This window comes from Osmia lignaria, chromosome 5 (genome assembly GCF_051020975.1).
Source record: "Osmia lignaria lignaria isolate PbOS001 chromosome 5, iyOsmLign1, whole genome shotgun sequence".
Classification (NCBI taxonomy): Eukaryota; Metazoa; Arthropoda; class Insecta; order Hymenoptera; family Megachilidae; genus Osmia; species Osmia lignaria.
This window is the reverse complement of record NC_135036.1, coordinates 4,377,897-4,405,110: the sequence shown is the minus strand read 5'-3', so window position 1 is coordinate 4,405,110 and position 27,214 is coordinate 4,377,897. Positions and strand designations below refer to the sequence as shown.

Below are 27,214 nucleotides of genomic sequence, written 5' to 3'. Positions count from 1 at the left end.
TTTTACAATATTAGAATATTAACATATTAGAATTTCAGAATTTCAAAATTTTAGAATATTAGAATATTAACATATTGGAATTTTAGAATATTAGAATATTAGAATATTACAATTTTAGAATATTAGAATATTAAAATGGTGAGGGGTTAATTCATATTTTGGGGGGCCCAGACTAACACTGGCTCCTATCTCATGAAAAATATTATTTAAACGAATTGATATTCGTAGTACCTTTATTCTCAGTAAAAATTGCCGCATTGCTGATTCTTTTTCCCTGCAACATACACAGGTACATACTGAGTGCATTGACCTTCCGATAAGAGTTAATGCTATACCGTTGAAGAACAAAAAGAAAATTCCTTCCACGTACAATTTCTTTCAAATTTGAAATTTGAATATTTCATTGACCTATTCTTGACACATTTCACATTTTATTCAATTTATAACACTTCTGTTTTTCATATGCATATAAAAAAAGAATAGGGTTAATTAACTGTTGCAAGTTGATTCAGAAATCATTTTGTAATTAAATGGTAAATATAAGGAGCATTACACTGAGGATAGATAATTTTACTTGTACGTAATTATTTACAGTAAAAAGAATTGTAAGAAGGAAATCAAACACCGATAGATTATTAGGTGTTTCCCGCTTAACGGTTCACGTAATCATTCACGAGCAAAAGCGTGCTGGGAAAACAGGAAGCATAGAGAATTTTTTCTAAATATGTTAAGTGCAATCTTAATGACTGCAAGATATTGCAATTGAATCTAAAATAGAAAATACATAGCAAGATAATTATTAAAAAATTGTTCTTATACATATGATTCGTTAAGAGTGTTTTAATTTATTATATTAAGTTTCACCTAAATATAACTTCTTTTTTAAAATCATTTTCTTTCTTTTGTAATTTTTCAAAATGAAAAATAAGAAATTAATTAGGGTAACGAATACAGTTGTTGACCCCTATACAATGTTTCACCTTTGTTTTGAGGAGAAGGGTAAATAATACACTCTCCAGGGCCGGCCTTGGGCCTAGGCTGACTAGGCGGCCGCCTAGGGCCCCCATAAGAGTAATGTTTACTTGAATATTAATCGATGCAAATGCAAATCTAAATTATACAAGTTTTAATGTTAATTTTATAAATTTTATTTGAGGTACTTTTTTTTATGCCATATATGTAAAGGGACCCTTTTTCGGAGCTCGCCTCAGACCCCCGAAATCTCAGGGCCGGCCCTGACTCCCTCATTCAGTTTATCTAGCAGGATAACATATTTGATAATTGTACGAAGCGCGTGGTTAAAGGACATTATTCTTATGCGTACACAGTAAAATTCCTTGAAAAACTGCTCTCGCTTCTCTACTTTACCGGGGTTATATACTCTGTCTTAAAAGAGGACAGGGAGCTAGCCATTCCCAGCAAAAGGGCGCAAAGAAACCCCGGTAAAAGTAGGAATCCTTGGCTATAACAATACTTCATACCACTTAGCCCACGAGAAAAATCCTGACTTGTGTGAATGGTCGCCATATGCGCGACCCGATACTGACCAGACTCGCACAAGTTCCCTCAATAAAACTTTCTAAAAATGCAAAATTTAGGACAAAGCAAAGGTATGGTAGCGACGAGATCGCTACAGTCTTAAAAAGGTAAGAAATTAATATAATGCGTTTCTTAACTCGCGGATGGCGGACCATGGAGAGAGCCACAATTCTAATTTAATTCTAATTTTTCTAAATTTTACACTGTCATCTTAAAAATTATTCTTCCAATACATGAAACTCTTTTGTTGAAAAATTGTACATTTAACTTTAAGTTAATTTCCTTGTTTGGGTCACAAGCGACCCAGGCTCCACTGTTCAAGAGTTAAATAATAAAATATAATGATTTTTCGTAGCTCAAATACTATTTGTTCCGAATAGAATTATAGTTTATTATGTAAGAAATGTATTATATTATCTTTCCTAGTTTTTTAGGAAAAGGGTTAATAACTGTACAGATTACCATAAAAAATTATTTCTTTATCCATAATTCAATCCCCAGGTTTTCCTTAGCTGAAAATTGGCAACGTTGTATGCACCTGTTTGTTTAAATGTATTCATGTAAAAGTTTGAGCGATACACATTACGCAAACGTGTGACATAAATAATAAATTTTCCTGTTGACAATCAGATGCATAACGAATTACGAATTACACGGTCGATGCATCGCGTTTAAATTAAAGCGATATTCAGTGCGTTAAATTGCAAAGCGACAATTACCTTTTAAATTGAAGCGTTCCTTGTTTGGATTAAACGCAGTGCATGTTGGTTTAATACGATAACATTAATTTTGTTTAATTTGAATCTTTGTAATTATATTCTAATATATTACTGTAATCAATTAATCTTGAAAAATATGGACTTGGTTCATCATCATTTATACAATTATAAAATTCTAAAATTTCAGAGTTCTAAAATTCTAAATGATATCGAAAATTTAGGAAGTTAGAATAAAATTAGAATTTCATATTTAAATAACTTTAATTCGAAATTTTTTATTTTAGAATTAATATCGTACTCTACCAGCACTCTTCCAGAATTTGAATTTCAAAATTTTTAATTTAATATTGATACAATGCTAAAATTCTAAATCGAAAATTTAGGAAGTTAGAATAAAATTAGAATTTCATATTTAAATAACTCTAATTCGAAATTTTTAATTTTAGAATTAATATCGTACTTCAGCAGCACTCTTCCAGAATTTGAATTTCAAAATTTTTAATTTAATATTGATACAATGCTAAAATTCTAAAATTTCAAAGTTCCAAAATTCTAAATAATATCGAAAATTTAGAAAGTTAGAATAAAATTAGAATTTCATATTTAAATAACTCTAATTCGAAATTTTTAAGTTTAGAATTAATATCGTGCTCCACCAGCACTCTTCCAGAATTTAAATTTCAAAATTTTTAATTTAATATTGAAATCACCGCAGTGGATAGGTATATTAAAATTTAAATCGAGGTAGATGAAAGTTTTTGTGAAAAAAATCGCATGTATAAATCTTCTACTATGTTAATGATATAAACAAAATTTCCTACTTATGAGAAAACTTTCCTACTTCTCTTATTGAAAATAATGCACCCTCTATAAAGAAAATTTTATCCCGCATTTTCGACTTTTCTTTTCCACGCAGAATTTCACAACATAATTCAGTTCGTATCCGCGAAACAGTTGCGAGATGATGTTACCATTAAAGTCTCAAAATTAGAAAGAGATTCGTTTCGTATATCAGTGAAGGGGTCGTGAACGGTTTCCGGGACACATTTAATCGGCAATAAATTCAGTACCACTCTGCAGCTTCTATTTAGCGAACAATGAACGACTAGAATCATCGACGATAGAGTTCGAAGAACTTGTCGAGGTTATCTCGTTTCTTTTTTGCTGATCAAGAACGATGAAAGATCTTGAAGAAACCTTGAAAGATCTTGAAGAAACTTTGAATGAAAGATAGGAATCTTAAAAATTAAGATCTTGAAAGGGAGCCTGGAGGGAGTCTTTATTTGCGTGCAACACGCACTCGGAAATGAGCATACCTTTTCTGATGGACTATTTAAGTGAGCCTTTATGCTTGTTTTTCTACACTTTGTAAACGTCAGATGAAATGTTGTTGCTCAGATTATTTAGAATATTAATTGTTCTTATTTCTTTAATGTTGCATCAACCTCTAAGTTGGGCTCAGTGACCTACAGTATGATATGGATTTTATAATTTATGAAAGAAATTGGTATTTCTTTGTAACAGTATAAAATTTAGAAAATGAATTTAATATGAAATACAAAATTAAATTAAAATTGGGCCTTTCTTTATGGACCGCCGTTTGAGGGTTAAAGGGGTGCACTTGTCTATTTTTTAATTTAATTCAAGTTTGAAGTGTATAGAATACCATGTAAAAGAGATATTTCAAAATTTGAATGTTTGACGAAGTTTAAACTTTAAGCTTTTTTCACTTTTTTCTCGAAACTATGTTTTTTGAAATAGCCGATCGAAAATCCTCGGAACAATACATTCGATTTCCTTTAAACTTTCAGGGAATATTTTCTATAAAGTATTCTACAATGTGGACTAGGATTTTTTTGACATTCTATTTATTTATCTTTTTAGAACCGTTTAAAGCTGATTTTTTTCTAATAAAAATAGGTTTTTCGTCCTCAAAGTGTCGCCATTTTTCGCCATATCATCTGTATGGGTTCGTGCCTAAATTTTCATATAAGATCATTAGCCATATTTTCAGAAATTCTCCGTAAAAATAAAAAATACAATTTTTTCGATATTTCAATTATTTCAAAAATTTGTTAAAGAACCTAGGCTACATTGTGGGTAATACATTCTTATCTGTATATAAAACAGAATCTGTCATTTTAAACATTCCAATCATTACCGGCGATGGCATCCAACAACCGATTTTCTAACGCATGCGGTTTTGGAGTTAATAAATAACTCTGCCATTTTGCAATATTTCTAGTTTAAAAAATTACAGAATAAAGTCGAAACTTATATGTATACTTTCCAAAAAGATGGAAGTTTTTCACTTAGCCAATACTTATAGAAAAATTCCACAAAAAATCGTTTTTTAAATAAAATATTTTATTATTATTATATTTCTATGCTGGAAATCTATTTATAGAATGTATTTATTGTAATAGTTCTATTGAAAGAGTAGGTACGTGTCTGTAACTGATTCAATTACACGAACGCGTGAAGGATGTGCATATTTATGCACTTTCGTCACTGATGCAACGTTCAAAGCTTCTGCATTATTTAGCATACAATGAGTCTCGACTTATGGTTGAACGAAACTGAGACAAATGAATATTTAAAGAGGAAATCGATCGTCGATCCGTAAATTACACCGACTTAACGGGGCGAAAGTAAAAAATGATTTTTAATACTCTCGTGTCTACATGCTGTTTGAAGCTTTTATCTTCTGGCTCATATGCGTAATCTCCAGCGGAATCACGAAACACTCGTTGGTCTGTTGCACCCTCGGTGTTTTTTACTTCTCACTACTTGCGTCACAACTGACTGCGCTTTTCTGTTCGCCATCTTCTCACGGTTTACGGTTTTTCTCCTCGAGAATTTGGTTATTTTGGTGAAGCTCGTTGATAGGTAGCAGGGAGGCAATGTTGCTCATGGAACGAGTGCACTCGAAAACTTTGAAGGGCTTGGAAACATTCAGTTCCGTTCGAAGTATAACGAAAGGGGAAATCTTTTTTGGGGGGGAAAATGTAGAAAATATTGCGTGTCCCTGGGCCAAGAGTTAGAATCTGAAGTAGCAAGTACAAATTTGCACGATGGTCATTCAAAAGTTTCAAAAAGTAAATATTTTTTCAATTGATGTAACTCGAAAATTTATGAAGTTAAAATAATTAATTCATTTTCCTCAATTTACAAATTAATTACCACAGTCCTCCACAATTTACAAGTAGACTAAATTGTGTCTACTTGTAAACTGTGGAGGACTGTGGTAATTAATTCGTAAATTGAGGAAAATGAATTAATTATTTTATCAACAGTTTTATATTAACTACGATGCATCGAATACACTTAAAATTTTCAAACAAGAAACTTTTATATACTGGAGACACAATATTAAAAATAAATTAAAAAATGATGCAAAGTTTCGGCTCAGCCACTCGAGAATTACCATACGCAGTGATTTATTTGTGGCTTTAATTAATTAAACGCCAAATTATTAATTTTCCATGAAATTGTATGTTTCAGGAAAACATTTGACCGACAACGTAATACGACAATTTGAGAAGAATAAGAAAAACGAGACGGGGCAAAATCCTTTGACCGAGTACAAGTAAGTACTGCATTAAACGATACCTTTCAAGTCATATGCACTTCCGCGTGTGCATCAAAGTTGCATTCACCGTGTCAGAAACGTGTCTTTCAATGCGTGCAATTTATCGCGGTTATTTCACCTTGCTAAATATCACTGACAAGCGTTTAATGAACACTGAAATTCTATTTAATTCAATTACATATATCTGGATACCAGAGTCAGAGTGTATTAAGTCACATTTTTCAAATTTTAGAGTGCAAAAGTGTATCAAAAGTGCGAAAGCCTTGTAAATCGTTAGAGACAGGTACGTCATTTTTTAAACGCAAATAAAGAATGTTACGTTTTATTATTTAAAAGTGAAATCGTGTATTGGACATTGTTGTTTCTTGAAATAAAAAATACATTGAATACTGTCAATGACTTAATATCAACATGTTTTCACTAATTACTGTCTGTTTCCAATTTTGTATCTCCTCTTGTGTGACATAATATCATAAACCTGGACAAAGTTATAGCTCTGACGTATCTTCTGAAGCAGGCATTCCAAAATTATTTTATCCCAGCACTGGACTTAAAATTACTTGGCCTTGAAATTATTTGTAAATTAGTATCAAGAGTCTTTTAGACTGTTTTGTTCGGTGCAAGATATGGACTCATTATTATTTTTCAACTATTATATTAAAAACTAAACGATTTTGAATAAAATAATTTTTATCATCTGGAAAAGCGAAAAATTTATACAGGAAACAGATAAAATGTCATTTTTTCAAAAAAGTGAATGTGATACACTTTGACTCTGGATTCTAAATCTAGTTCAATGTTAATTACGATTTCGATTAAAAATAGATTAAGAAAATTATGCATCCAGGGTTTGTTTCTGATTTTATTAGAGGTTCAATTCGTTTGTCTATTTAATTATTTAATAAGAGAAGAGATTGTGGTAATAATAGCGTGAGAAGAACTGAAAGAAAGAAACTTTTAGCAGATATTTTCTCTTTGAAATAGGAAATAAATCAGTCGATTTAACTTGTCGGATTTAATTCAATTTACTTCTATAAATAGCTCAATAAGAGGATACGTATGTATCAAAGGATTTACTTTATTTGACAGCAATTTTCGCTATCGACCACGATTCTGTCAGAACTTGGAATCCACCGAAGGTATTCGAGCTGGAGAGCTGACCAGCCGTCTTTTGACTTGGAGAAATCGAAGTCATCGACCAACGACTCTGCAGGTGAGCTGCTTCAATATTTCCTTTTGATCAGAACGAATTCACATGGTAAATAGCTTGCTGAAGCTAACGGATATTCCATCTATAGGGTGTCCAACAAGAGACAGGAATTTTAAATACTTTAAATATTCAAATTCATTATTTATTGAACAACCAATATTTAAAAGCAAATATCTCTTGTATCCAACAAATTTTAAAAAAATTTTAACCTACAATTTGGTAAAGAAATACTCTCGTTATATTACCGCAGAGGAGGCTGTAGAGTAGAAAATTTGTCAAGCTTCCAAGCTTTCATTTGAAGGGGGGAGGGGAGATAGAAACGTATAATTTTCATAAACCATGATGGTGGAAGAGTGGCACTGGTATGCATTAAAATCCATATGAACGTCAAATCACTCGTCTAGCAATATAACGAGACTCTACTGTACAGAAATTTCACTTTGATTAATTATTCACTATAACTGACCCTCAGCCATTTTGTACTAGGAATATTAGCGAAGCGTTCATATAGGTATTTTCATTAAACTTTAAGCTTTAAATTGATGTATCACAAGTATCACTTTGCAATAATTTTATGTTATCAAATTCTGTCAGAAATTGGCTACTTAATCTAATTAATTTACAGAATTCTAATGGTACTTTAAATTATAATAAAATATGTAAGAGAAAATTTAGTTACATCCCGTTTATGTTTAGGAATTTTTTTTAATACAACAGACTCTCGTTATATTGCCTCGGACAAGGCTGTAGAAGTGGACAATTTTTCAAGCTTCCAAGTTCTCATATAGAGGAAGAGGGGAGATAGAAATAGACCATGATGGTGTAAGAGCGACAGTGCTATTGAAAATCCGTGTGAAAGTCAAATCACTCACATGGCAATATAACGAGAGTCCACTGTAATAATTTATAATTGACTGTTAACGAGAGGCCCCAGATTGAAGTATCACTCGTCGAGTGTTTTTCACGTCACTTTATGCTCGTTATCAATGCGAACATGAAAATTTCACTGAAAATTCCCTTCGTCACAGCCAGTGCATTAATGCACTTATGCTAACTGATACACATGCGGCGCGGCGATATTAATGACGATGATACGCTGAAGTGGCGAACAAGGTAATGCGCAGCATCCGCGCTAAACTGTCCCACTGCAATTTGCAGCTCGCCATCGACGAAGATCTACATTTCGGGCTAACGTAAAATCGATACTAGTTCGTTAATAAATATTGGAAATTAGCTGAAAATCGATTTTACATCTAGCGTACAGATTCCCAGGACTTTATTCAATTTTCAGGGAATCTTTTAAAGTGAAACGAATCAACTTGGGAAATCTAATCGAAACTGGGTGGAAATTTTTATTTCATTTTTATATCGTAAAAGTGCAACCCTTTTGAACAGAATGCAAGGAAGGGTTAATATTTTTTTTTTTCTTAGAATCTACTGCAGCTATCAATTTCAAATTTTTAGAATATCTACTATCATACTAGATGTATATTTTAGCTAAAGGGAATGTTGAATAGGAGAAATTGTACAACCTTATCAATGTGTGGGCTTTTTTTACTTTAACCCAGAAGATGCTGCCAATCTGGCTGCAGGCCAAATTTCAAAAAAGTCTTTGGCTAAAATACGCGATACCCTTAGTAGTAAAAGCACACATCATTTCAACTCGATCGGTCGAATGGTTATCGAGAAAAAGGAACACGAGTGCCGAAAAACGTGATTTTACAGGGGGAGCATTTTTCTAAAATCTTTTTTTTTTTTCTATAGCATTCGAAAAATTGTTTTAAGTAATAGATTTCAATGTCAAATATAGTCTATTATCAAATAAAAAAATTAAAAACTTCAATTTTTGGTCGCCCAAAATGCCAACCCTCTTAATATTTTCAAAATTAATTTCCTCCGAACTCGAGCAACATTCGAATCATTAATTAGTTTATTAAAAAATATTTTTCATCATTTTTTCCATTTTTCTATGGGATATTTTCACGATCAAGGTCACCGCAGCTGATTAGCATGAATGAACTTGGTCCGTTCTCGTATGCACTTCCGCGCATCCTGGCTCGGTTGCATAGAGGGGAAAAAGCATGGTGAAATAGCGAGAAGGGATGGCGTTTAATTCTTGAGCATGCGCCACCATCATGAGGGAGTTATTGCAGAGGGGTTGCCGCCTCTCTTTGGGGTGATGTTATTGATCAGAGCTTCTTCTGTCCTACGAAATGGTTCAAGTGTATCACGCCATGGGGAATCGTGCCTCGATTCTTTCCACGTGTACAAACTTTTTCGAAGCTGTGGCAAAGAAATACTTCCCGACTTTTCTCTTTAATAGCCTCCTTTTAAAATAAATCAACAATTTTCTCTTAATTGAAAATGAAAAGATGAAACTTGCCCGGATTACTATAATTTAATTTATTATTTATCAAGACAAGATACAAAATTATTTGGTAAGGAGCTATCCTATTGATAGAATTTTATCGAATTATATCCTTTTGTTATCTTTTCATATATTACCATATGCTCGCGTTAAATGTCACCTAGAAAGTGGCGATAAAGTTGCGCAACATAGATAGACTTGTGCAAGAACCGCGAAGCCACTGATAAAAACGAAACCACGGTTTATCTAAAAAGGAAGGCAAGCATATTTTCAAGTGCTTGATAACTGAACAAGTGCAGTGATAACCAGTAACATATTAAAAAGCAACGTCAACTCGTTTCTGAACACCAAGGCGCCAATCCTCTTGGTAATCAAACAGCCTCGGAGAATTCTCCTCTAACGAGCAACATGAAAGAGATTCTGATTAGATACATTCTGATAAGCCATTCAGACGTCTTCGGATGAAACAGGGTACGGGTAATAAAAAAGGATCAGATAGATAAAATGAAGGGGAACGATGGGACATGGTTGATGATAACGGAACATCTTTTCTAACATTTGAACCAATTGTAATTATTACAAATTAATTTCTCTAGTACCTCAAAATAATTCAAGCCATTTGCTCCAATTTTGACAAAAAGAAGGATGGAATACTGGTGATGAAGAAATATTTTTTTTTATATTTGAACCAATTGAAATTATTACAAATTAGCTCCTCAAAATAATTCAAGCCATTTGCTCCAATTTTGATAAAAAGAACGATGGAACATTGGTGATGAAAGAATATCTTTTTTAACATTTGAGCCAATTGCAATTTTGATAAATTAATTTTTCTAGTTCCTCAAAATATTTCAAGCCATTAGTTCCAATTTTAACAAAAAAGGATGGAACATTGGTGATGAAGAAATATCTTTTTTAACATTTGATCAAATTGCAATTTTGATAAATTCATTTTTCTAGTTCCTCAAAATAATTCAAGCCATATTTGTTAATTTTGACAAAATTATTCCCCTTTAAAGGGTGAAGGAAAATACTTTTGAGCCCCGCAGTATTTCCTCCTGCACCGGACAATACAATTTTGTATTCCAAAACAGATACAGAGAGAAATATGAAAAAAAAGACCCGGGAGCCAATCCTGGGGAGAGAAGAGAAAGAGCATAGATAGCGGAGTTTAAAAGCGTAAGAGAGACGGCTAGAAATCCATGGAGTATGCTGGAACAGCGGTAGGGAGAATAGAGAGGGAACAGGATGGAAAGAGAAAGAACGATAGCACAAAGGGACAAGCTGGAGAAAGACAGAACGAATCGAGTGAGTCAGTGATGGCGTACAGCAGCCAGGCCGAGCCCAGCTGTTCTTCGATCCCCTAACCTACGCCAGTTTATTTCAGCTACCAACAACACGCTACGTGGTCCCAAACGCGTTTCTCTTTTACCACGCGCAGTGTCTTTTATCCGGCGATCTTACTTCCGCTTTCGATCGACCTTCCCGATTCGTCGCACGGTACGAAATAAAATGAAAAATGCGAGTGAGAAATGATAAGAATAAGGCGAAGATTGTGAATTCGACGGTGAACCTCATCGGTATTGGAACCTCCACGGTACTTCCGGTGACTCGTCTCTCCCCACTGTGCATCCGGGCTTACCATTGAAAACGTGCGTGTCCCTTCGCGGACCATCTCGTTATCTGCCTTTCGAGGAACCTTTGAACCGTGTTCCCTTTGATTCGTTCGAGCGAGAAAATAACGAATCGATCGTGATATCGCGCGTTTAAGTGGTGAACGTCATTGTTTCGTACCAAAGACGAGTGCTACGACTGTTCTCGATGTACTGCGGAGTTTTTAATGGGGATTCTTTGGGAAGATGTCAAGGGAAGATTTGGAAGAGAGGAGATTTCGAAGTATGTTTGAACTCGAGCGACTTTTATCATAGGAAAAGTGTAATATGAGAAATGAGAGTTCCACGAGGGTGGTGAATTTTGAAGAGACTCGCTGGGAATTTTATTCCAGGTAAATCTACCGATCAAAGAGACAAAATTTATTCTTTTATAATAGTCAGGAGTTTGATAGAGGATTGGAAGATTTTTGGAGAAATTTATCCTCGGTTGATTTCTTGGGAATCGAGAAACATTGGCCGGGAGATCAACCGTGACAGACGGAGGGAAATAGATTTTCCTTCTTTATCTATGGTCGCAAAAGGCGCGTCCGGTCAATTTGCGAAACGAATGGCAAAACGTGGGCCGCGAACTAGCGACGTATAACTATAAATGGAACTTGTAGTGGTACAGCGTCGATGGTGTGTCGCAAAGAAAATTCAAATGAGAATCAATGCAATCTAAAACAAATTTACCAATACATATAGAAATTGAACGTACAGAAAAAAAAATAAAGAATTTTTAGAAACTCACAGACGTCTAGATCGATTCTCCCATAACGGAAGCTCGATTTTCTTCGAATTATCGATTACTCCCTGACAAAGACTCGGCGGAATCGAATGACGCACGCCGATACACGCTCGGTTCCGCGAAGCGTATCGCGAAATCGTTCCTCGTTCCGAACGCGTCCGTCTACGAGGCGCCTTCGAGCCTCAAGAAATAGTTCCTTCGACGCATTCCAGAAATTCTCGAAAGGTCAGCGTACCAATTAAGCGTCTTGTTTCGAGTACTGTGCAACAAGTACACGACACCGGTAGTTCGAGTCGGTGGATAAAAATCAGGGGGAAAGAGGTTGGTTATCGAGGGTGGCGGCGAAGAGATGGGTCGCTGAAATGCCAGAGGGACATTTTGAAAATCTTTGCTGCGACGCATGCGCGCCGGCACGGCGCGGCGCACTCGACGCCCGATGGAGCGCGATGGAGCTGCCCCACGGTGGATGAAGAAAGGGTCGAAACCCTGAAAAGAGGCTTTCCGACGCGACACCGTGTGCGTCGAGCGTGGATGCGGCGTGTCGCGATCGAGAGAATATCAAATCGATTGAATTCTCGAAATAATGCCGGGAGAAAAGGTGAAACAAACCACGTCGACGGGTAGAGAGGTATCCCCGGTGAAGACGAGCGAGTCGGAGACGAGGAATCGAGCCGGCTCGATGATTCCTCTCCCCAGAGCGATGCAACTCGCCTCGCAGAATCCGAAAACCGTGAAAACCGAGAAGAATCGAATGAGATTGATCATGGAAAATAAAGGACAAGTTGACGGAGCGGAGAAAGAACGAAGGATCAACGAGGAGGATGACTCTGGCACGAGATATTGCGACTTATCCCACAACGTGTATCGATGTCCTGTGCGAAAGGTGACTTTTTTATTTCGTGTTTACAAGGCTCTTGAGGGTATGCAAAGTTTTGCATGTGTAAATAGCGACAAGAGGTATTTTTCAAATTTATTTTCTTTTGCTATGATGTTACGTTGATGGTTGTTGACATATCAAAGGAAAAGTGATGCAAGTTAAAATTTGATGAATTTTGTGTTACATATCAAATTAGTAAAGTTGAAGGAAAGATTTGATAAAATTATAGAAAATTATGTTATTGTTGTTACAATTGATTCCCAACAAATAATAATAAATCTTGTTTTTGTATTATAAAAAGGAGTAAGTAGAGGAGGTATTTTGAAAATTTTTCAAATAATTTATATCTAATTTGATTTTCTATTAGAGTTTTATTAATATTCTTTCACGCTTATAGGTTTCGCGATTCTGATGAGATCGATACTTTATTAATAGGCTGATACTACCAGTAACCAAGTTATTTTATACATATAGTGTTTATACAACTTTTCTTTTCTTTATAATTATTTAATACATTTATTTAGGGTATTGACAATTATTCTTCATCCAATCTGATTCAGTTCAATTAAACTGATCTATAGAGATAACATTCTTCTTGAAAATTCTCTGTTTTGTATGATTTAAAAATTCCAAGTTTTTGGTAAATCTTTATAATACTTTCATTTAATAATGAGTCATTCTTATCGTGATATCTTTCGAAAAGGCAACCGGAAGATTGCTTTCATCTTTTTCGCACTACTGATTAGCATGCTCTGTTTTTTGCTCGCGTTTATAATTGTAAATATTTTCCTGTTTAATATCTGGACCCCACAGTCAGAGTGTATTTATTCCACTTTTTTGAAGAAATGACATCTCACATGTTTCTTGTATCAAATTTTTCATTCTTCTAGATGGTAAAAATTATTTTATTCAAAGTTTAGTCTATATTTTGTTCCGAGTCAAACAGTTTAAAGACTCTTAATATTAGTTTAGAAAAAATTTCAAGGCCAAGCAATTTCAAGTCCAGTGTTAGATTAAAATAATTTTGTATTTGATATCTGCTTCAAAAGGTACGTCAGAGCCATTTAACACTTTGTCTAGGTTTATGATATTGAGTCATAAGAGAAGATACAAAATTGGAAACGGACAGTAATTAGTGAAGACATGTTGATATTAAGTCACTGAAATATTAAGTCCATCGTCAGAGCCAGACAGTGTGAAATCCACTTCTTTTTTTTTTAAGTAACAACGTCCAGTACTCGATTTCACTTTTAAACAATAAAACGATACATCATCTGTATTAAAAAAAATTACATACTTATCTTTTTAAAATTGCAAGGCTTTTGCACCTTTGATATGCTCTCCCTCTAAAGTTTGAAAAGTGTGACTTAATACACTCAGGTTTCAGGATACAGATATATTTATTAATATCTTAATCATTTCTATATTTTTAGTGTTTGTCGGTATTCCTTGATTACATTCATATCGATACCTTTATTTTATTGCCTAACTTTCCGACGGCGGACCATGGAGAGAGCCCCAATTTTACTTTTAAATTTTCCTTTAAAAATTATTCTTCCAGTAAAGAAACTCTATATAAATTTGGGTCACGATTGATCCAGCCGGTTGATCAAAGGTTAACACCTTAATAATTATTAAATTCTAAAATTTGAAGGTTCCAAACTTCTAAAATTCTAAAATTTCCCAGATTCTAAACTTCTAAATTTTCAAAATTTCAACGTTATAAAATTCTAAAATCAAAATTTATTAAATTCTAAAATTCCAGGATTCCAAATTTCTAAAATTCTCCAGATTCTAAACTTTAAAAATTAAAAAATTCCAACGTTATAAAATTCAAAAATTTAAATGAAACAGAATTCGACGTTGCACAATTTGATGAGCGTCAATTATCGCCGCATAGTTTCACAGTGAATTTATTCGTACTTCCATCGAGATAGAAATTTCTAATTAAGAACGAAGACTTTCAGATGTCGGTTTAAAGTAGTTTAACAGGCTGTTACGAGGTATTGTGTGGAGGCTGTTGATCGTTTCTCACGATGACACTATTTCGTTGGAGTACGCGTAGCACGTTTGCTTTTGTCGTTTTATTTCTTACAATTGAACCGAAATAGGCCAGAGAAGAAGAATACTCGATGGATTTTATTTTATTGAGCTACCAAAGCGTTTTAAATACGTTGAAGATTTTTTTTTCCAATAGATTTTCGATAGACGAAATAACTAAAGTATTTGGATTTATTACAGATTTATTAAAAGCGACAATCCTTTTATTCCTTGATAACTCTGATAACGAGGGATTTTTCTGAACCTAAAGAACGTTCAACGACGAAACGTGTAGTGTTCTGTACGCGTACGTGCTGCACGTGACTAAAATACACTTCCTTCCTTGGTCGTGTCAAAAATAAAAATACGACTTGAACGGAATTGATTCAAATGTTCCGGAATCGGTGAACTCTCACTGTTCAAAATTGACCGGAAGTTAATTAGGTAGAACTTCAAAAACAGAGGTGTTATTATATTAAACGTTAACACAACTAATATCAATTTGTTCGGTAGAGAAAGTTTAATTAAAATTAACTTTTAACAGGTTGACTGTCACAGTGAAAATGGGCATTTACTGTGGGATATATTGAAACTCTAATTATTAAAAATAGGAGTTTAGTTAATTAAAAAATTTCAAATTTTAATCTTTCTATTTTCGATAGAAATATTATTTAAAGTAATATTTTTCTATTGTTCTCTTTTAATTATTCACGTTAGCGGTACCAGTTACCAATGATTTCCATGTCATTGAACGTGTTAATTAATAAAAAGATTTGTAACCATTAAATAAGAACAAACGAATGATTTCATTTTCAATTGGTAATTTCCACTTTCTCCGTTTAGTCTTTATTTTATTTTCAGATCAGCCTTCTTATCTTAATACCTTGCCCAGGTAGAACTGAGTCAGAATCGGATTTACGAGTTTTACTTATCAAGATAATATTGAAAACAGCTGTCTGTTTAACGATAAACGGTTTAACCTGATCGTTCATTCATCAGAGAGTCTTTTCTATTTAAATTTATTTACATAGTGCCTTATCTTTCCAATGGTAGCGTAAGATTGTTGGATAAGAAGCTGAAAGGAGAAAGGAAGTTCTCTTCAGGGTGAAAGCTAGATAAATTCCTAGACTGCTCTTGTTTCTGTTATTTATTTTTTACCTGAGGACCTATCTGCGTGGTACACATGGAATAGCTTTAACCAGGCTCATTCTCAATCTTTATTCTGAATACTCTGTTTTCGTTTTCACGTTCGAAATTTTCGGCAACGTTAAATTATTACATTTCTAAAATTCTAAGATTCTAAAGTTTTTAGATTTTCAAATTCTAATATCCTATGGTTTTCAAATTCTAGGATTCTAAGATTTTCAAATCCTAAAATTTCAAAGTTTCAAAATTCCCACATTTTACAATTTCAACGTATCATAATTCTAAAGTTTTAAAATTCAAAAAATCAACGTTTCAAAATTCCACCGTTCCAATATTCCAAATTTTTTAAATTCCAATGTTTCAAAATTTCAACGTTCCAATATTTCAAATTTTTTAAATTCCAACGTTTTAAAATCCCAAGGTCCTAAAATTCTAACATTCTAGAGTTTTAAGATTCCAAGTTTTTCAAATTTATAATTCCAAAATTCTATTGCAAAATTCTAAGATTGTGTAGTCTTAAAGTTCTGAAATAGCAAAATTCTTATACACGATTAATACATTCAGTCTTCATTAATAAAAATGCCGGTTGAAGAATCTTAGAATGTTCATACATTAAAATAATGATATCTTGAAGAGTCGTTAAAATGCTCGAGTGCTATTTACTTTTAGTTAAATGAAGAACCGTATAGCCACTTCTTTCCTCTCTTGAATAAACAGTTGCCCTCGATTTTTAAATAATTTTTTTATTAATTCATATCGTAAACGAATTTTTTTGAAATTAAAATAATTGAATATGCAATTGCTATGTTATATACATATTAATAAGTTTTTATTGCACGGTCAAATTATTTATTCATTTTGCACGTTTCTAAATCAAAATACATAAATTTGATATCCATTAAATCATTGTTTTGCATCGAGTTCAGGGCTGGTGTAGTGAAATAAAATGTATCAATTTTCTTCTATTTTTCAATTATTTTCCAGGAAGAGTTTCATTTTACATCTGTTATTAGAGATAACCAGGTTATCATCGTTCTGAGAGATTATTCAATTTATTGTTGCACGTTAAGTAACGAATTAACGTTCTTGCATGCTGATGAGTCATCCTTAATTGGCTCGTGATTCATTCACTACGCTTAGACGTTAGCCTCAATTTTGCATCTGCATTTTATTATCTCTTCATTCTCACGATAATTGTTATCAATGCAATGCAGATGTTTATGCAAATGGATTGGAATCTTAAAAAATTTGAGATATTAGAACTTTGAAATATTGGAATTTTGGAATTTTGGAATTTTTAAACTTTAGAATTTTAGAATCTTGGAGTTTTAGAATTTAAGAATCTTGGAATTTTAGAATTTTAGAAATTTGGAATCTTGGAGTTTTAGAATTTAAGAATGTTGGAATTTTAGAATTTTAGTAGTTTAGGAGTTTAGAACCTTAACCCTTGGACGGCGGACCGCGGAGAGAGACCTAATTTTAATTTAGAACCCAGACTCCCAGACTTCAAGAGTAAAAATTTTACAATAGAATTTTGAAACTTAAAAATTAGAATCCTACAGTTTAGAACCTTAAAAGCCTAAAATGCTGAGGGGCCAGGCTCTCCCTAACTTTCATCTACCCACTCCAATGTTCAAATAACATTCACAGCGCAATTAAAAAAAAATGTGTTAATTAAATTTCAAGAATCCAAGGCTATTTCTACGCATGCTTTTCCGTGTTACGAGTGAATTCATTATTCTTGAACTTCTCGGATACCAGAGAAATCCTGGGTGAAAGTGGCAGCTCTAAGCAGCAACAATGGCGATTTCTTAATTATGCATGCGCCTTTCGACGAGATGCTCCCATTATTATTTACCTTTCGCGATGTTTCACTATCTCCTCTGCGCTGTTCAGTACCTTGCTGTCTTCTCTATGATGACCTTTCGTTGACCCAGAACAGGATGGGTTAATTGCTCGTTGTATGCATCAATATTTCCTTTAAATTAAATTCAACGTATCGACACCTGGTACGAACTAAATTGTAACTTCTGTTACAGTATTCTGCAACTATAATACAAATAAAAATAAATAAAAATCTCTTTTTTTTTGTCTATTTCAAATAATCTTCTGAATAAATATAAATATTTTCAAATCAGAAACAACTGTTGCTTTCTATGAAAATTTATTTATAGATCTTTCAATTTAAAGACCTCTTTATTTCAATTTGATTTTTCCTGTTATTTTGAAATAACTAATTAAATTTTTATTTAACTATTATTTTAATTATTCGAATAAGTGTTTATTCGTGATTGAAATTTATCCAAGTAAATAATTTATTTATCTTCAGTTTAGCCGAAATTTCTGTCAGAAGATCATTTCAAATAATGTTCAACCCTGCTAGAAACCATTCTATTACCGTTCTAATACAATTAGAACTATTTTTAATTGTCAGAAATGAAACATTATAAATCTGCATTTTTTAACTTCTGGTCGTAAAAACATTATACTTTAAATTACAGAAAGTACGAACCATTTAAAAGTACTGAAACAAAATAAGAAAAAAGCTATACTTAATCCTTGTTACACTAACGGAGACAAACAGCAGATGTAAAAAATAGAGTCAAAAAATTGTAAATCGCTCTCGTGTAAATCAAATATAAACAAGTTACAATATTTTTCATATCAGTTGTCGATATACGTGGTGAGTTAGATAAAGCGTTATAAAGTATTATCTCGAAAACTGTATCAACTATCGACTCAATTCTTTTTTTTTTTAATTAAATGGTGCGACGTGCCTGATTGTATGGTGTACACAATATTTTTCTAAAGTAGCTATCATAATGTCAGGATAAACTAACGTCGTCTTTTTTAAATGGAATGCTGTACTAATATTTCTTATTTAAATAGCGTTTGTCAAACTGAATAACATTTACTCGAATCATTTTTTAGATATTCTTTATAGCTAACGATTTATGACGAAGGGAATATTTATGGAGCGAAGACGTGGAGGCGTTCAAGGAGAAAGAAACAGCCGGATTTTATTAAATATTGAAAGTGATAACCATTTACTTGTTAACATGTATTCGTTCTTTTTTTAATATTATGGTTCTTGTAATATTGCGTATCGAACAACATTATTGCAAGCATATTGCATTCGATTTTTTCTAGTAAGGGTATTCGAAGTATAAAGTAATGAAAATTTCACTTTCCACGAAAGAAGATATGAAAATTCGAATACAAAATGCTTGCCAATTGGTAAATGCAACAATACTGTCTGATGTACATCATAATATTATGAAACGAATAAGTACTTTACGTGTTAAAAAAAAATATATACTGATCGAATTGAGTAACCTCCTCCTTTTCGAAGTCGGTTAACAAGTAAATGGTTGTTATCTTCAATATTTAATACAATGAATTTTAAGGCAAAATACGCGGCATCCGCGTATTCGCTCCTTCAACGTTCCTTTTTGCATAAGTTAGAAATATAAAAAAATGGTTTGAGTAAATGTTATCCAGTTTGATAAAAACTACTTAAATAAAAAGAAATTAGCATAGTATTACATTTAAAAAAGCCGACGTAGGTTTAATCTAACTCCATGGTAGCTACTTTAGAAAAATTTTCTATACAGGGTGTTCCAGAACTACCATTGATCCCTTGAAGGGGTGGTAGCTGGGATGATTCTGAACAACATTTTCTTTTGGCAAAATGTTGCTTGAAGCTTCGTTTTTAAATTATTAACGAAAAACACTGACCAATCTGTTTTTTAATAATTGCAAAACGAAACTTCAAACATTATTTTGCCAAAGGAAAATGTTGTTCAGAATCACCCCAGCTATCACCCCTTCAAGGGACCAACAGTACTTCTGGAACACCCTGTACATCACACAATCAGCCACATCGCACCATTTAACCCTTTGCACTCGTATTTATATTTGAGAAGACTACCAATCAACCTGAAATTTTTTTTCATATTCGATCAAAATGAAAACATCTTTATGGGAACATATTACAGATTAGCTTGCCGGTTTAGTAGAAAAAATTAGAAAAATACATGTATAATAAATACTATATGGCGACATACGAGTAAAAGGGTTAATTTAAAAAAAAGAGTTAGGTCGATAGCTGCTACAGTTTTCAAGATAATAGTTTGTAACATTTTATCTGTCTCATCCTGTATATTTCAACGATGGCTGGTTAATAATTTTTGTAATATAAATTAAGAAACCCATGACTCGTCGTTAACCCTTTCGCAATGGAAAAAGAAGCCCCGCGAATCGAAGAGAAAGTGTAACAACCGAAACGATTTTTCGAGTAAATTTAATGCTGCTTTCTCTGGCGGGATGTTTATTTGGAGAAGTACACGTGAACGAAGCCTAAATTGAGTGGGATAAAAATGAATGAACCGTGGAATTCGGGAAAGCAATCTCGATGGTGTTCCGCTGTGAAGTAGCAATATCGTGCGGCTGCTTTCAATTTCTCGATTGGTATCGAGTATCTACGGGTCGAAATGAACTATTTAATAGCTATAAATTGTGGTTATTTTTCCTTTTATTTAAAAAAAAAGATATTCTGAAATATCGAAGTCTTCTGGAAGAGATACGAATGATTCGAATCATTCTATATCAGTGTCTGATATAAAAAAATATTCATTCTAAGAATCTACTTGCTCTGGGGATTATTTTTAGCGCCAGCAATTGAAAGTGACACCGTCGTTATTCGTTATTCTTGTATGCATGAGGATGTTACATGATGAAGACTTGCCACCCACGCCTCGTTACATAACAAATTATAGCCCAAACATTATTCTGATTGCTACTATAAAATGATCATATCGAATGTTCGCAGATGTTGTTTCAATAAATAGGAAGCTATAAATTATTCACACGTAAACAATGAATTTTTCTGTTCTAAATCGAATTTCATATCGTATAGTATCAATATCATCGGCTGTTCACTGAAAATCAATTAATGAACCTTGAATTATTATTGATTTATTCACAATTGATTGTATGTTAAAGGGTTACGTACCTTTGAGCTGTTAAATAAGAAGAAAAATTAAAAAATTTATTTATAGATGCAGAATTATTGTTTATTACATATTCAACATGTACATATATCTTATTATATGTAATTCTCTTAGTAATTTCTGAAAATTTGGACTGTACAGGGTGTCTCAGGTTGGGTAGTACAGTCAGACAGGGGGTGATCTTTTAAACAAAAATAAGTCGAAAGAAAAGAATAAATTGTTTTCTGTTGGAGTTTTCGTTTTTGAGAAAATTCGTCGAGTACATGTCCACACACAAGAAAATTACCCGAGGTGTATCTCCCTGATTTTCTCCATTTTGATATTTTATGGTAAATTTTATGGTACTATAAAATTTGGGAAAATATTCTAGAAGAATATACAATTTTTGAAAAATCCATTTTTTTATTTTACTAAAGGTATATAACCCTTTAAAATATCAACAGTATTGTGCTACAACTAAGAAAGGAAAAAGATTTGAAGTAGTCTAATTGGATACAACGCGTTGTTGCAGGAGGACACTGAAGAGTGCCAGAAAAGAGCAGAAAGATTCTCAGACGAGTGTCGCGTGTCTCACGATTCGGCGATAGGCGTCAGCGTGGAAGGTGCCGGCTCGTGGAGGGCCCAGAGGCGCCCTCACGGCATCGAGCTACCTACGCCCCTGGCCAGCGTCGCGGCGCACGAGCTGGAGTCGTCGGCGGACGGCGCAGCGTTCAACCCCGTCGTCGCAGCGGCGACGACGTCCGCGAGATGCTCGTTGGTGAAAAACTCGCTGAAACCAGCTTCGTCCTCTTCAACATCTCTGCCTGTCAATGCCGTCAACTTCAGGCCAAGGTTGTACCTCGGCACTGTGATCGCTGAGACCAGCAAAGAGGATGCTATGGAGCCGGAAGTCAAGGAGGAGGACGAACGAAGGTCGTCCACGCCAAGTCCAGAGGTAAATTTATCTTCTCGATCTCGTCTCTTCGTCTAAACCTTATTTTTGTTTTTAATTATTTTCATGGTTTGTATGATGACAGATGTGTGTATAGGTGTGGATGATGATGACGATAATATATGAGTTTCTCCACTGAAACAGCTGAACTTGAGTGGATGCGATGGATTGACGTTTTATCAGTGATATTACCTTGAAGAAATCTGATTTTTACTATCCATCTGAGTCTTCAGAAAGATACTTGACATTCAAACATTGCCATTAAGTGGTTCATATTGATCATTAGAGATTGCCATTTCTAATATTTTCATTCAGTTTCCTTAATCCCCGTTTCAAATGCTTTGAGATATTTGTCATCAGTATATCACTAATTATATAACAAATGTAACATCTCATAGTTAACTTATCTTCAGCTGCATTTATTATTATCTATAGAAAAAGATATGTTAACATAGAACAGTGAGGTATCTATCAAAATGAAAAAACAGAAAATTTTCTAATTCTATTCTAATTGTTAATGAATGTCGTATATTAGTTAAAAGCTTCAAAATAATGGGATAATTTTCAAGGTTGTGCAATAATCTGCTGCATTATTACGTAATGAGTTACGATACAATTTTTAGGATGCCATTTCTATATGCATTATTCTTCTACTTTGTTTATCGTTGTAAGTGTATTTTGTTTTGAGTGAGAATGAGATTTGGAGGTAAAAAAAAAATGGTTGAAAACCACTGGGTTTGCCTCGTGCTTGTGGAGAGTACGAGTCCTCCCTATACACACCTCCACCAACGTAGACTCGTATTGATTTTACGGGGAGAACTCATTCTGTCTTTGTCCCGCACGGGTGTACACGTTTGTACGCACACGTACATTGCATTTCTTCTCTCCCTTCTTATCTCACCGCCCTTTAACTCGCCACCCTAAACATTTTCGCGAGAATTTATTGTGTTCCTCTGTTTTTTCCCTTCTTGCGGTTTCGCGCGGAAACGTAAGGCGCTTTCGAGGGAGACGAAATTATTTTACCTGCAGCAACCTTGAGAAACATCCTTTTTGGGACGAAACTGATCGAAAAGAAGCTTACAATTAGCTGTTTTTATTTTTGATAGAAGATGACAAATTTTGGAAATAAATTAACTTAATTAATGTGTTCAATAGATTTATACAAGAAGAAACAAACGCTACAATGAGGGTGGAAGTAGCGAGGAAGACAACAAGCCAGACACATCCGTGCAGAGCCACAGATTACCGTCCTCATATCGAGGAACTTGGCCCATCAGAAGAGACGTATGGGCCAATCAACAAATGGGCTTTTCCCCCCAACAAAGCACGTCAACTACTGTACATAATGTGAGTTACGTTTCTCTATGAGATACGTATAGCAGGGCTCGAAGAAAATAACATCCATTTAAAAAAAACAACTGTTTTATCAATTATTGATGTTGAAATTGTTGTACAAAAAATATAGGTAATACAAACATTAACATGAGTGTAAGGCAGGGGTTAATTAATCTGATGCAACTACTTAACATTTAATTTACATAAAAGAACAATTTGAACTAAATGTACCTTGTTAACAAAAATGGGTCATTTATTGCATATGTATAAATGACTAGCAGTCTGATTGTATTGTTTCTCTCTTTTTTTTTTAAACATAACACATCAAAAGCTGATTATAAATTCTATTAAAATCAATAATATCGTTTTTTTCAAGCACCGAGACCCAGTTATGAAATTGATGAATTCTAAGCAAAATATAAATATGTATGAGAGCAGCGATACAGTAATGACACTTATCCTCTATCGCAGGACGTAGCCAGCGTGATGAGCTTCTCCTCGAATTCTGGCACGGCTCTCGGCTGCTCCTCGGAGATGCAAGGCGATCGAAGACTAGGAGCGAAGGTGGACGTGGTGTACAACTTGTTAGGCATGCTAGGTAGCACGGAAGGCAGAGAGGATATGAGCGCGACTCTCCTTTCCATGAGCAATTCTATAGACAACTGTCTGATTATGAGGCAATCAGGGTGTCTGCCTCTGTTGGTCCAACTGATTCACGCGCCAGGACAGGATCCAGAGACGAGGGAAAAAGCATCGAGAGCTTTGCACAACATCGTTCATGCTAAAAGCGACGAAAGAGCTGGACGCAGGGAGGCCAGGGTTCTCCGGTTTTTGGAACAGTTGAGGGACTACTGTCAAGCCCTGAGGACATCGTTGGAAACAGGACAGGTTCCTGACGATCTGGAGAGGCATCCCGGACCAACGATAGCCGCGTTAATGAAGCTCTCCTTCGACGAGGCTCATCGTCACGCCATGTGCCAGCTAGGTGGACTGCACGCGGTCGCGGAGCTCATCGAGATGGACCACATGGCTCACGGTAGCGAATGCGACGATCAAAATTGTATCACCCTCCGCAGGTACGCCGGAATGGCGTTAACGAACCTCACTTTCGGAGACGGGAACAACAAAGCGTTGCTCTGTTCCTTTCGGGAGTTCATGAAGGCGTTGGTCTCTCAGCTGAGGAGTCCCAGTGACGATCTCAGACAAGTGACCGCGAGCGTTTTGAGGAATCTGTCCTGGAGAGCCGATAGTAGCAGCAAGCAAACGTTGAGGGAAGTTGGAGCCGTGACTGGGCTGATGAAAGCCGCGATGGAGGGCAGGAAGGAATCGACCCTCAAGTCGATACTTTCTGCGCTCTGGAATCTCTCGGCGCATTGTAGTACGAACAAAGTGGACATCTGCGCTGTGGACGGCGCGCTCGCGTTTCTCGTCGACATGCTGAGCTATAAAGCACCATCTAAGACTTTAGCCATCGTCGAAAACGCCGGAGGTATACTGAGGAACGTGTCCAGCCACATCGCAGTCAGGGAGGATTATAGGGCTATCGTGAGGGAGAGGGGCTGTCTGCAAGTTCTACTGCAGCAGTTACGTTCACCTAGTTTGACCGTCGTCAGTAATGCTTGCGGAGCACTGTGGAACCTCTCTGCCCGGTGTCCGCAGGATCAGCGACTGCTCTGGGATCTGGGCGCGGTCCCCATGCTTCGCAGTCTGATCCACTCAAAGCACAAAATGATCTCTATGGGCTCGAGCGCAGCCTTGAAGAATTTGCTAAGCGCCAGGCCAGGTTGTAACAATCTCGTCCACCTAGATTCAACGGCAAGAGGACTGGGCCTTCCGACTTTGCCCACCTTGGTCGCACGCAGACAGAGGGCTCTGGAACAAGAGATAGATCAAAACTTGGCCGAGACTTGTGACAATATCGAACCGAGCACGTCCCCGACGAACAAAGACGACAAGTTCTCCTTCAAAGTAGATCACAGCTTCTTAGGCATCAATACACGCACCCTGCGCTCCTATCAGCTGCACAACCAGCCCAGTACCTCCAGCATTAAATGCAACGGTGTCGCCAGAAGCGAAAGCAGAGACTCTATGCGCTCCATAACGAGTACTCACTCCGACACCATGTTCGAGAGGGTGAATCGTCACGTCCTGAACGGATTGTCCCCCACGGAGGTTCAGATCAAGCAGCAGTCTTCGTCGTTGCACGCCGCGGTTGGTTTCGACGCCGGGATGTCCAAAGAAGGACACAAGGTCTCTTCTGAGAAAAAGTACACTCTGCGTTACAAAAATGCCATTCCGGATCGTCTGAAGTCCTCGGACGGATTCAATGGCCTGGGTGACCTTAGATGCACAAACTCAACCATTTCTTGGTCCTCGGCACCGGACCAGGAATCTGCTTGCTCTCAGAATCTGTTGCACTCCTCGGTGGAAGACAATTTGCCTCAGGGTATTTCGTTGAAAGGTGGCAGCCAGTCCAGTATCCCTGATGAAACTGAACTGAACGTTTGCACAAAAGCAGAATATTCGACTACTAAGACGGTCATCGACACCTCGTCCACGCTGTCCTTCGTTGGCACTAGCTCTTCAGTCAAAGATGGATTTGGTAACGTGCTTCATCAACACAACTCGTTGAACACCATACAAAAAGCTATTTCCCCGACTGTTAGCCACCGAACAGAGGGGAATCTGTTCAGCGACTACGCTGTTACCGATCTGGATCAACCCACCGATTACAGTTTGCGTTACGCTGAGCGTAGCTTGGAGGATGAAGAGAAACAACATTCGCATTATTTCCCAAACGCGGAGCAGGAGCTGATTCACGAGGACACATTGAAGACTTATTACACCGAGGGAACGCCTCATGGCACGTCTTTGAATTGTTCCAGAGCAGCCTCTGCCTCGGATCTGCAGGATGAGAGTCGACAGAGGAACTCGAAGAAATTGCAAGAACGAAATAAGTTGCAAGAAAAGGATCCATTGAAATTTCAGAGTACGGTGAAAAAGGGTGCTAAAAGAAGTCAGGGATTGCATTATTTTGAAGGGAATGTTAAGGATAATAATATTGAAGAGAATGCTCATTCGTCTACAAATGGTCCAGTAAGGTGTGTACATTTTTGGTATGATTATTTTGAAAATTAATTGTAATGAAGTAAATAAAAATTCTTCTTATTTATTAACAGTTTGAGGATTACACTTTCGCAAGTATCCCCAGGTAATTTACAGTACCATGATGATGATGATGATAAGTACAAAGCATCCAACTCAACAACTCTAATTAAATCAGGTAACATATTTAATATCACTTGTATACCTAATTTGATTTTCATTGAAATTACTATCCTTTTTTAAACATGTGTAATTTTATTGTAGTCACAGAAGAGAAATATGAAACTAAAAATGTTATATTTGAAAAGAATGAAAAATGTGAGCAAAATTTTCCTGAAAACGGAGTTAATTCTTACGTGATCAGTACACTGAAGGCTTCTAATGATTCAGGATGTAAGGAATTTGAACTAAAAGGAGATACGCGTAATATGCCTTGCACATTAAATATAAACACCTCTTCCGAATGTTTAGATCAAGTCAGTGATGGGGATGAGGACGATGAAGATCTGCTTACAGCTTGCATTAATATTGGAATGCAAAATAACAGGTAATTATTGAAATTAATTTATTTATTACGTCTCTTAATTACTTTATTAGTTACATGCCTTGCCTCTGTTTTCTTCCAGACACAGGCATTCGTTCATAGGAAATAATTTTGAGAAGGTTCCACGAAATGAGAGCACTTTAACCAGGTACCAAACAAGCATAGCACTCGATCAGATGGAGTGCAACTCATCAGTCGATTCTACCATGAACAGTCTTGATATGAAACAAGTGGAATCTGAAGAAATAACAGATTCAGATATTTGTAAAAATCAAATGATGGATAATTCAGCAAATGTAAATATTGAATCTGATTATAACCAAAGTACAACGAAATTTATGCAAAAGGTATATTTCCAAAATTTTTTCAAAGCATTCTGATGATACGTGTGCTTAA

The 27,214-nt window shown here is 35.3% G+C and overlaps 1 protein-coding gene across 7 annotated transcripts in view; it reads left to right on the top strand.

Annotated features, from left to right (window-relative positions):
• The window catches only part of LOC117607928 (uncharacterized), a 47,360-nt gene that overhangs the window by 13,617 nt on the left and 6,529 nt on the right, over positions 1-27,214 (top strand). For 3 of the 7 annotated variants that reach the window (XR_004582255.2, XM_034332204.2, XM_034332205.2), the window contains 8 exons: positions 5,763-5,847; positions 6,940-7,063; positions 21,415-21,837; positions 22,990-23,181; positions 23,641-26,270; positions 26,349-26,452; positions 26,539-26,821; positions 26,901-27,165. Coding sequence is in view for 6 of the 7 variants with exons in the window: in XM_034332204.2 (XP_034188095.1) it covers positions 5,763-5,847; positions 6,940-7,063; positions 21,415-21,837; positions 22,990-23,181; positions 23,641-26,270; positions 26,349-26,452; positions 26,539-26,821; positions 26,901-27,165 (4,106 nt within the window). In the remaining variant the exon portion in view is untranslated. Of the gene's footprint in view, positions 1-3,215; positions 3,596-5,762; positions 5,848-6,939; positions 7,064-10,759; positions 12,712-21,414; positions 21,838-22,989; positions 23,182-23,640; positions 26,271-26,348; positions 26,453-26,538; positions 26,822-26,900; positions 27,166-27,214 lie in introns of those variants that run through there. The other 4 variants (XM_034332209.2, XM_034332207.2, XM_034332208.2 and 1 more) reach the window with 3 other exon arrangements.